We start from the raw sequence: 12,178 nt of genomic DNA, 5'->3' as shown, positions 1-12,178 counted from the left end.
CCCAGTCTCCACTAAAATATAAAAATTAGCTGGGTGTGGTGGTATACACCTGTAAATCAACTACTTGGGAGGCTGAGGCAGGAGAATCCCTTGAACCCAGGAGGCAGAGGTTGCATTGAGCTGAGATGGCACCACTGCACTCCAGACTTGGCGACAGAGAGAGACTCCTCAAAAAACAAAAAAAAAAAAAAAAAAAGAAAAGAAAAAGTCAAGGAAGAAAATTAAAATAACCCATTTTCTTTAATCAGATATATCATTATTAGCATCTTGATGTCTTTATTAATATTTAACACATTTTAAGTTAAAAATGGGATCATACAATAATACGGTTTTGTAATTATCTTCTTCACTTACCAACATGTGGTAAACATTTTCCACAAGATATCCAGTTTATTATTGTTAGACCTTTAGTTTGTTACCAATTTTAAAACCACTATAAATATTGCTTCAATGAAAATCCTTAGAGGTAAATTCTTATAGACAAATAGAATGACGTCCTAAAATTGGAATGCTTGGTAAAAGTATATGATTTGTTTTACAAGGCTTTGGCTATACACTGACAGATTGCCCCTAGGAAAGTTGCACAAACTTGCATTCCCATCAATTTACATTTTAAGCATAAGAAACTTCTTTTTTTTTATGATAGGTTCTCACTCTGTTGCCCAGGCTGGAATGCAATGGCATGATCTTGTCTCACTACAGCCTCCACCCCCTGGGTTCAAGCAGTTCTCCCATCTCAGCCTCCTGAGTAGCTGGGACTATAGGCACGTGCCATCACACGTGGCTAATTTTTGTATTATTTGGTAGAGACGGAATTTCACCATTTGGCCAGGCTATAAGAAACTTTTTAAAAAAGAAAAAATACAACTTGGGGTTGTCAGGTAAAATTAATAAAATGATACTAAAATGATTGTGGGGTGGGTGTGAGGTGGGATTTGAATATAGAAATTTCTAAGCCTTAAAATGTTGCAATAAATTTCTGAAAAAGATCAGAGGCTTTTTTGACCAGTTAATAGATTGTCTTATAACTTTTAGTTATAAAGAGCTATGATAAGGCTGAGTGTAGTGGCTCATGCCTGTAATCCCAGCACTTTGGGAGACTGAGGTGGGCGGATCATGAGGTCAGGAGTTTGAGACCAGCCTGGCAACATAGTGAAACCCCATCTCTACTAAAAATGCAAAATAATTAGCCAGGCATGGTGGCAGGTGCCTGTAATCCCAGCTACTTGGGAGGCTGAGATAGGAGAATTGCTTGAACCCAGCAGGTAGAGATTGCAGTGAGCCAAGATCGCGCCATTGCACTGCAACCCGTGCAAGACTCTGTCTCAAAAAAAAAAAAAAAAAAAAAAAAGAGCTACAATACATGCAGTGATATTATTGAGGCTGTTTTATCACAAAATATGAATTTAGACATTTACAGCAGAAATAATAATTAACAATAATAGGAATAGCAAACATTTATCGAGGACTTTGTGTAGACCTTGCAGATTCTAAAATGTGTATTAAACAGTGATAGCTTGATTGAGAATCTGTTGGGAAGGATATTTCTTAATGAGAAGTCTACCTTCACAGTGTTAAAAGAAAAAATTTTAAAAGACAAAGGCTTACGAGGTGCTTATTATACAAGGCCTCATTTAATCTCATCACATGGGTATGGTCAATATTCCAGATTTACAGCTGCAAAAACTGTGTCAGAGTCAGAGCCCGAGGCAAGGTTTATATGACTCTGAAGTCCATGCTGGACCTCTGGGAGTGTACCAAACAAAAGTAGGAGGTGCCACTGTGATGCCAGTTGCTGCTATCAGGTGGGCCAGGGACAAAATATTAAATAACATTGATTCTCTAGTGCAAAAGTTGAACCCTTTCAATTCTGTTTCAGTCTTACTGATTATGGGAAGAGAAAGTCAGTTTGGTACCTCTGTCTAAGTACATGTTAATCTCCCTTTCCAATAAAAAGAACTGTATTGAACTAGAATTTAATTACATTGTTTTCTTTTTAATGCACTTACTTCTTTAGAGACAGGGCCTCGCTCTGTCACTCAGGCTGGAGTGCAGTAGTTGCATCATACTTCACTGCAGCCTGGACACTTTTGGGCTCAAGCAGTCCTCCCTCTTTGGCTTCCTGAAGTGTTGGGATTATAGGTGTGAGCCATGACGCCTGGCCTTAATGCATTTATTTTTACAGCTACTGTCTATTTGTGCCATATAAGGGCTTCCCCCCCCCCACTTACAGTAATAGTGAAATAGTTCTAGTAAAATTTTGTTTTGTTTTGTTTTTTTGAGACAGAGTGTCACTCTTTCACCCAGGCTGGAGTGCAGTGGTGCGATCGTGGCTCACTGCAACCTCTGCCTCCTGGGTTCAAGCAATGCTCCTGCCTCATCCTGAGTAGCTGGGACTACAGGCATGTGCCACCACATCTGGCTATTTTTTTTTTTGTTTGTATTTTTAGTAGACAAAGGGTTTCATCATATTGGCCCGGCTGCTCTCGAACTTCTGACCTCATGACCCGCACGCCTCGGCCTCCCAAAGTGTTGAGGTTACAGGTGTGAGCCACCGCGCCTGGCTGGCATAAAATTTTTTTGAGTTGAATTGTTTTAAAGAAAAATACACCAGGCGTGGTGGATACCACTTTGGGAGGTTGATGCAGGAGGATCAGTTGAGGCTAGGAGTTCAAGATCAGGCTGGGAAACGTAGTGAGACCTTTTCTTTAAAAAAAAACTCAGCCAGGCACAGTGGCACATACCTGTAGTCTCAGCTGTTCGAGAGACAGGCAGGAGGATTGCATGATCCCAGGAGTTTGAGGCTGCAGTGAGCAATGATAACACCACTGCACTCCAGCCTGAGTGACAGAGCGATACCCTGTCTCAAAAAAAAAAATAAAAAAATAAAAACACATGTCCTATTTTTCTGTGTTTTCTATCCACTCAAATAACTCTTTTTTCATTTAGCTTTCTGCATTCTGTTCTTAATTTCTTCCTCCTGCAAAAACTGAGAATTTTTTTTTTTATCAGCAATTGTGAAACAGAGTATGGAGAGGACTATTTTTTAATTTAAATTTTAAATTACAAAATAACTTTATAGTAATTTTGATTAGAGAAGCAGTTTTGCCATAATATGAGTATTATTTTCTTTCTTTCTTTTTTTTTTTTTGAGACAAAGGCTTGCTCTGTCACTCAGGCTGGAGTGCAGTGGCACCATCTTGGCTCACTGCAACCTCTGCCTCCCGGGCTCAAGCACTTCCCTCTCTCAGCCTCCCGAGTAGCTGGGATTATAGGTGCCTGCCACCACACCCAGCTAATTTTTGTATTTTTAGTAGATATAGGGTTTCACCGTCTTGGCCAGGCTGGTCTTAAACTCCTGACCTCATGATACACCTGCCTCAGCCTCCCAAAGTGCTGGGATTACAGGTGTGAGCCACCACATCTGGCCATAATATGGGTATTCTAAGACAGCTGCCATGTTGATTTTCTTTCCTCTTTTCCCTTGTGTGCATTCATTTTAATAATAATGATTAACATTGGTTGAGTATTTGTTTCTAGGCACTGTTCTAAGCATTTTGCATCTAATAACTTCTTTAATCTTCTCAACCACTCTGCAATATAATGTTATCCCTATTTTACAGATGAGGAAACTGAAGCACAGTGGATTTAAGAAACTGACTGTAAGGACTTGAATCCAGGGAATTGGTCTTCTGAGCTTGGACCGTCAATCTCTATACTATGCTGTCTCCCATATTTAGCAGTGTTTTATTCACATTGCTATTATTATGGTCTATAATTAATTTTCTTCCTTTTTTCACTTAACATAAACATTTTCCTCTTGCTATATAGTTTTTGGATTCTTAAAAAGAATCAACTTTATTTTGGTATAATTTATATTCAATAAAATGCACCCATTTAAAGTGTTCAATTGATAAACTTTGATGAATATCTGTACCTGTGTAACCACCACTATAATTTGGATATAGAACATTTCCATCATTCCAGAGTCTCCTTGTGCTCCTTTCCATGTATAGTATTTCCTCCCAAAATCTCCTCCAGCTAAATGAGCTGCCTTCTATCCTCATTCTAATTTTCTTTTTACTTTCTTTTGACCTATGAGTTATTTTTATATGTGTTATTATGTAATGTAATGTAATGTCACTCTCTATTCATAGTAGTAGTCCTTATTCTGCAGTCTGCTATTTTTCTGAATAATATAGGCCCCCTAGTTTAGTTTTAAATAGTGTTTGCACAGTATATATTTTTCCAAACTTTTGTTTCATCTATCTCTTTATATTTAGAGTAGATTTCTTCTAGGCAGCATGTAGTGGGGCCTTGCTTTTTAAATATTATCTCATAATCTTATCTCAGCACTACATGCTGCCTAGAAGAAATCTACTCTAAATATAAAGAGATAGATGAAACAAAAGTTTGGAAAAATATATACTGTGCAAACACTATTTAAAAGTAAACTAGGGGGCCTATATTATTAAATTAAAACCTGTCTTATGAGATAAGATTTAAAAAGTGGGGAGGGATTGTGAGATAAGATTTAAAAAGCAAGACCCCATTACATGCTGCCTAGGAGAAATAATCTAGTTTAATCGTTGACGTCATGGGATTTCAATCTGCCATCTTGCTATTTGTTTTCTATTTGTCCCATCTGTTTATTTTTCTCTCTTTTTCAGCATGCTTTTATACTAATTGATTATTTTGAATGGTGCCAGTTGGTCTATCCTATTGGCTTATCAGTTATGTTTCTTCTTAAAATTTGTATTAGTTGCTATAGGGTTTACACTCTTTTAACATTTGTGATTGCACAAGCCTCCTGGCAGTCAATTTACTCAGTTTTGTTTGTCTGAAAAAGTCTTCAGTTTTCCTTCATTTTTATAGACATTTCACCTGATACATAATTGTGTGTTGACCATTTTTCTTCCCCAGTCAGTACTTTAAAGAGTTCACTTGGCTGGGTGCAGTGGCTCACACCTATAATCTCAACACTTTGGAGACTGAGGTGGGAGGATTGCTTGAAGCCAAGAGTCTGAGACTAGCCTGGGCAACAAAGTGAGACCCTGTCTCTATAAAAAAATAAAAATAAAAATATATTTTAAAAAAAGGAATTACTCAATTATCTTTTGTTTCTCTATATGATGTGTCTAGGTGTTTTATTATTTTTTTTAATTTTTCTCTTTTTTTTGTATTTATGCTGCTTGGGTTTATATGAGTTTCTTGGATTTGCGGTTTGATGTCTTTCATTATTTTGGAACATTCTAGCTATTCCCTTCCCTCCCCCCAGCTATGTCTTCTGCCTCATTACCTCACTCTTTTCTCATTCTAGTACTTCAATTTTATCTACTTGGAATAGATGAAATTGTTGCCATAGTTCTTGGGTGCTTGGTGGTTTTTTTCCTCTCTCTTCGTTTTCCTCTTTGTGTTTTAGTTTGGATTTCTGTTGTCCCATCTTCACATTTTCTGATTCTTTCCTCTGCTGTGTTTAGTCTTCTAAAAAGACTGATGAAGGAATTCATCTCTGATTCCATGTTTTTTCTTTCTAATGTTTTCATTTGATTCTTTCTTACGGTTTTCATCTCTTTGCTGAAACTTTACATCTATTTATGCATGTTTTACATATTTTCCATTAGCCTTCTTTCTTTCTTTCTTTCTTTTTTTTTGAGATGGAGTTTTATTCTTGTTTCCCAGGCTGGAGTGCAATGGTGTGATCTTGGCTCACTGCAACCTCCGATTCCTGGGTTCAAGTGATTCTCCTGCATCAACCTCCTGAGTAGCTGGGCTTATAGGCATGTGCTACCTCCCCTCGCTAATTTTGTATATTTAGTAGACATAGGGTTTCACGATGTTGGTCAGGTTGGTCTTGAACTCCAGACCTCAGGTGATCCACCTGCCTCGGCCTCCCAAAGTGCTGGGATTACAGGCATAAGCCACCATACCTGGCCCTCCGCTAGTTTTTTTTAACCAATTCCTCATAGCTATTTAAAACTTATCCGAAGTTTCCAACATTTGACTCATCTCTTAGTGTAGTTCTGTTGATATATCTATTGATAATGGACTGGTGGTAAATAAAATAGGAATGACCTTTGATCACTGGGAAATAGGAGAAGGTAGAATCTGCAAGGGCGAGTAATCTATCTTGAGCTTCCTGCATGACTGGTGATATGTCTATTAATAAAACCCCCCTGCTATCTATTCTGCCATCTTTCAGAACTTTTTTTTTTTTTTGGTAAAATGGTATGAGATTATTGTCTAAATTACTCTTTTCTAAATTGCCACCTATTTATTACAGTACTGCTTATTGGATAGGTGTTTCTCACCCACCAATTTTATAGTGTCTGCATGACCCAGGGTCTTATCTTTATACTATGGTGGCAGCATACTATATGTGTTCTGGAGTCAGGCTGACCCGTGTTTCAATCCTGGCTCTCCACTTCCTAGCTAACTGACTTTGGATTTGCTGTTTATCCTGTCTGCACTTGTGCTTCTTCATGCATAAAATAGGGTGGTAATCCTAGTTATCATAGGATTGTGAGGACAATTCCATGCAAAGGGTTAACACGTTTTAAAAAGGTGCTGCATTATTATATTATTGTCAGGTAATCTTGATGAAAAATTGTTCTATAATGTGATATGTTTTTTTCCACAAGTGAAAGCAATAAACATAACCAAAGAAAAGCAGTATTTGGCATGGAAATGAGTCATATCAAGAAAAAGCTCATTAAACTAGGTTACCATATTTTTTTTTCTGAGCTCTTGCAAGCATAGCTATGACTTTGTTGGAGGGTGTATGTTAGCTCTGTGGAATTAAATTCATGGAGGTGAGTGAAATGTTGTATGAGCCTGCACAACTTAAGATTTAAAAAAAATTCCCTGAATTCTACCAGGTTCTTAGATCCAGGTTTCCTTGCCTTTCAGCTGCCAGCTGCTTTCAGTCCAGGGCCTTTGTTCCTCATGTCCTCACTTCATCTTCATACCTGCCTTCATTCTTGCTTCTGGTCACAGTCATGGGGCTTCCTTGGTTTGTTCTGCTCTTACAGACATTAGGCTCCTTTTCGGGGTTTGTTTTCTTTTTCACACTATCAGCAAGTGCCCTTGCCTAACTCCCAAATGTATAGGGGACAGAAGTAGCAGCTGGCCGCAGGGACACTGAGAAGGTAGAATGGGAGGCTTGGGAAAGAAGGGGAGGCCTCTGGCCTGTGCCCACTCGCCTTCTGGTTCTCAGTTCTTCAGCAAAAGCTTTGGAAGAAGAGGGGAGGCACGCACTGCCTGTAACCTAAAATGAATGTTTTTTCTTTTTCAGTCCTAACTTAAACTGGATTGTTTTTCAACTCTGGCCTGTCCCTTGGTTGGCATCTCTCACATTCCAATACCGATAAGAAACAGTTTTCAAGAAATATTTCCATGTGTCCATAGCAAACATAATTGGGAGGAAGACATAGAAGCGGTGGAGGTCGGTGGCTGTTCCAGGATGAAAATTGTTACATTTTATGCGTAGGGCTGTCCCTAAGCAAACAGAAATGAGCCAGAAGACAAATGAGAATATAAAAAGGTATACCCAATTTTTTCAAAAGCCCCAGATACCCATTCAGCCTTACATTTGTTCGACTCTGAATGATTTTCAACAAGAGAGAGACTTCTTGGCAAAAAACATCTTCCCTCAGCTTAATGAACTCTGCAATTCCTGGGGCACATATTTCAAAGCCGTGGACCTGAGTTGGTCAGCATTGAAGTCTCCGAAATCCTTACCCACCCACCTATTTAGACAGTATTCTTGTCTTCACTCCCAACAGCTGATGCTCTGTCTGGACTATGTGAACAGCTGCTTTCCCTTTTTCATCTGCTTGCTGGGTCAGACATACGGAGACTTCCTCCCTGACTACTCACATTTCATGACCTCCAAAGTGACTCACTTGTCAAACTTATCCAAAGTAGAACAGAATCTCTATGTTGCTGCAAAAAATGGTTATCCTTGGGTTCTGGAGAATCCCAACTGCAGTCTGACGGAGTTTGAGATAATCCAAGCAGCATTTCTGAATGAACCTCAATTTCAGTATTTTTACATTAGGACTGGAGCCACCCTGCTGAAGGGTTTAGATGATGAGGAAAAGGAAGAGAGGCTGCCCTCGAGTTCATTAATGAATGAAGAGGAGAAATTGAGGATTGGAAAGCTTAAGGCCAAGATTATTAGTAAAGGGCTCCCTGTGAGATTTTACAGTGATCTCCACCAGTTGGGTGAGCTGGTTTTCAAGGACTGGTCAGTTGTGATAGAAAAGCTTCATCCAGCCACTGTAATGATTGAAAATATAGATTAGCAAAGTGTAGAGATAACTAAGTCCGTTATCAACATAAAGGTAATATTTTTGTAGTTCTTCCTTGTGAAAGGAATTTTTAAATGATTGCAAATATTCCTTAAACATTTAAAAATTATTATTATGTTCTTGTGACATGTATTTCTCCACTTTGAAGATTTTTGCAACTGAAGATAAGAGCAAGTAATGAGTCAGTCATGGAAGATTTTTTAGGGAGTTAAGGAAGTCAGAGGAGACCCAAAATATCTGCAGTTAATAAGTGAGTCTAGAGCAATCGTTCTCAAACACAGCTAATTTTGCTCCCTCAAGGGACATTTGGCCATGTCTGAAAACATTTTTGGTTGTCACAATTGGGGGAGAGGTACTGGCATCTAGTGGGGAAAGGCCAGGGATACTGACAAGCATCCTACAGTGCACAGGACAGCCCCATAATAAAGAATTACCCAACCAAAAATGTCAATAGTGATGAGGTGGAGAAATCCTCAGCTAAGAGGAAGAGAATCAACTTTTATTAATTTTTTGGTGCTTTGGTTATTTTATTACATTTAATCTTCAAGGTTTAACCCTGCAAGTAAGTATTATATTATAATTCCGATTCTGCAGATGAGCAAAAGAGAGCTGCTGTGTAGCAGTGAAGTGGCTTAGTAATGCCACAAAACTAGTGAGGGACCAATCCCGGATTTGAAACCAGTTCCCTCTTACTCTAAAATCTGTGCCTGCTCTCTTTCACCTTTTTAATTTAATTGTGATTCATGGATTGACAGCCTCAGCATCACCTGGGAGCTTGTTAGAAAATAGAATCTTGAGCCCCATTTCAGGTCAACTGAATTAAAATTTGCATTTTAAAAGATGACCAGGAGCTCTACATGTACGTTAAAGTTTGAGAATCGTTGCCTGATCATATTGCCTCTAAATGAAATGATTACCATTATTTTGGGAAATAATGTCCTGTGGACATGTACCAGATTAAAAAGGGAAGAGTCTGTCACCTAGACAGACTTCAGGAGGGATCTGTGATGATTCTATGAAAAATAGAATATATGAAAGTAATATGAAATTGTATGAAAAGTAGAATGTGTATATGCCTGTGTGTGTCTTGGGGATAACAAGATGGCCTGTGTCCTTGATCATATTCTCAGAAGGCTAGCGACCCAAAAAAGGTTATGAATTCCGGATGAAAGGGCCCAGTTAACATAAGGATGCAAAATGCTGGCAGGTGGTGCATTCTCAAATGCTTTCAGGGACCAGGCACACAGTAGTCCCTGTAACGTGATAGGGAGCAGATGGATCTGTACTGAACAGGAGAATCATTTGAATTCAGTGTGGGTGGTGGTGGTGAAGACAAACCTCTGCAGGCTAGACAAAACTCTGCCTAGAAGCCAAATCATCTGGGCCTGGAAAAAGAACATTGTATCAGTCTCAACTCTTTTGGTTGCAAGTGACTCAAACCGATTTCAACAAAAAGGGAATTTATTAGCTTATATAACTACAAAGCCCGAGATTAAGTCTGATTCAGCTCAAGCTTCATTCATTTGCTCAAATGATGTTACCAGATCCTTTTCTCTGACTACTCAACCTGGCCCTGCTGTCCTGATGTTAGCTTATCGCCTTGGCTCCTCTATTGTGAAGGCAGAGGAAGATGGGCCATAGCAGCTCCAGGTTCAAGTCCAGCAGAAATGGCTCAAAGTCCTAGCATTCCTAACACTGAGTCTTTCTGGCTCTGATTAGTCTGACCTGGGCCATATGCTTGCATCTGATTCAATCACTGGTGCCGAGGGAATGTGATGCTCTGATTGGCTAGTTGGACCTGGAAGTGGAGTTAGACTCATTGGAATTGTATGAACTGAGATTTGGGTTGGGTAGATCCCCAGTGATAATCTAGGGCTGTTACTGAAACTAGGGGAGGGTGGTTGGATGTTGAGCAGCCAGAAAGAACCCACATATTTATAACAGGCTTAGGGTTTTAGAATCCAACAGACATGTCCTTCAGTATTGTGTTTTTCAGCTCCTAGCTATGTGACCTTGAATGCGTTACTTAGCATTGGTAAACCATAGTTTTTTCTTCTGTAAAATGGGTTAACAGCCACTTTGAGAGTAATTATCTAAACCACTAAAAACAGCACCGGGCACATATCAGGCACAGAGTTAATAACTAGTGAGGATGAATAACAAGTGGGTTCTAGAGGAATATATACATTTGGTTAAAGTCAGAAACATGATTAACATTAATATTCTTTTAGTCATATCAACCCGAACTGCCTCTGTTGATTAATATCCACTAATGTGTTCAAGAATGTAGCCTTTCTGTGTTTTGGGGTTAAGGTCATATTATTGCTCTGTAACATTCTTAGTCTTTGATTTTGGATATCACTGAAAGGTTAGCTTGTTTTAGACTTTATTCTTGAATGTATATATGTGGTCTAAATGTCTGAATTAGAAGGCATGGCATGGATGGATTATTTAAAAAATAATCCTTCCTTCCATTAGAAAGAAGTCCTAAATTCATTCTTTTTTGGATCTTCAGTGCTCTTGAATCACCTAGGTAGCTCCAAACTCTCCTAGTCCGCAGTTAGGGTAGTGATAGGCCATTTGGGCAGCTGGTAGTTATTGTAAGACAATATGGAACTATCAGTTTACACTCTTGACCCATAGAAGTACTTCCGAGGTCCTTGGAGATCTCTGAGACTAGTGCACGAGGTTCAGGTTTAGTGCAAGAGGACTTAGACTGTGTGGTCATCCAAATTCTGTTTAAGATCTTGAAACTCAAAGCTGACCTTGGCCAGCCTGTGGATCCTCCAGGTCTGTTCTGGTCCTGTCTGAGCCATGAGGCAGCCCAGTTAACTATGAAGGTACCATGTAAGTATTTTGGGAACCAGTCAGAGTAGACTCTCTGGTGTTTCTTTTCCTGCATGTGTTGATAACAGCCTTCACTCCTTAAAAAAAAGAAAAAGAAAAAGAAAAAACATAGGGAACCTGGGTGTCTCCAGAGACAGGAGGGCATTTTGGGAGCCCAGAACACCCTGACTTAAATTAGGCAATGAATTTAGAATTGCAGTAAATTGAAACTGGAAGAAACTTCAGAAATCACCCATTGTCTGGCCCTTCACCCTTATTTTACCAAAGAGTTTTCAAAACTTGCCCAATGGCAGAGCTGCCATGGCTGTAATCCTTATTAGGGCATTTGCCCTAAAAATATACCCCACTCTCTTAACCTTTGTCATAGATTGGCATACATACATACCTGCAAGACTGAATTAGATAACTTCCTTCTTAGCTAACTGTTTGAAAAAATGATTTGCATTGTATAGTAAGCCTATTTTTTTTTTGCCCTTGTCATTCTGAGGTCATGAAATAACTTGGAATCCTAAGTAGGATTCTATGTACAAAAGCAGAAGAAAAATTCAATTGTTTTCCTGTAGTTTTCTTTCATTAGTATATTTAATGGACTGTGAAATATGGAGCCAAATAGAAGGTGATATAGATACGGAGATACCTTTCTGGGCATTCATAATAACATGTGCAATCGAAAAGGTGAAACTACAAATCTAAGTTATTAAAACGTATCTTTTTGACTATCAAGATTACAAGCACAACTTTGAATGTTTCTATCATGAAGAATTTTCTGAGAAGTGTGAGCAAATGTTTGTTATTTCCAAGGAGTCCAACAGGACCTTTGAAATCTTGGAAAATTTTGCCTTGAAGGATGTGGAACTTGATTTTAATAGTACTGCAGCAGGTTCCAATTTAGATGTTGTCCCCAGGTAAGATGTCAAGAAATCCCAAGCTCAGGCAGAACAGCCTGACTTTGGTAAACGCAATCCCCCACACTTGAAATGCCTTTTCTAACTTTCCCCATTCTATGCTCATCCCTTCCT

General features: G+C 38.9%; 1 protein-coding gene across 1 annotated transcript; it reads left to right on the top strand.

Annotated features, from left to right (window-relative positions):
• Window positions 1–5,947: 5,947 nt before the first annotated feature.
• On the top strand, window positions 5,948–11,265 carry LOC116565758 (putative tetratricopeptide repeat protein 41). Its single transcript, XM_032299571.1, has one exon. It carries the CDS (start codon window positions 7,482–7,484, stop codon window positions 8,304–8,306), a length of 825 nt encoding a protein of 274 aa, XP_032155462.1. The 5' UTR covers window positions 5,948–7,481; the 3' UTR covers window positions 8,307–11,265.
• The last annotated feature ends 913 nt before the right edge of the window (window positions 11,266–12,178 follow it).

This window comes from Sapajus apella, unplaced genomic scaffold, assembly GCF_009761245.1.
Source record: "Sapajus apella isolate SASKATOON/1434 unplaced genomic scaffold, GSC_monkey_1.0 scaffold2, whole genome shotgun sequence".
In the NCBI taxonomy this organism is placed as follows: domain Eukaryota; kingdom Metazoa; phylum Chordata; class Mammalia; order Primates; family Cebidae; genus Sapajus; species Sapajus apella.
This window is presented reverse-complemented; position numbering and strand designations above follow the sequence as displayed.

Excerpts from the sequence above, each read along its gene's own strand:
- LOC116565758 (XM_032299571.1), top strand. The coding sequence starts at position 7,482 with ATGCGTAGGGCTGTCCCTAAGCAAACAGAAATGAGCCAGAAGACAAAT.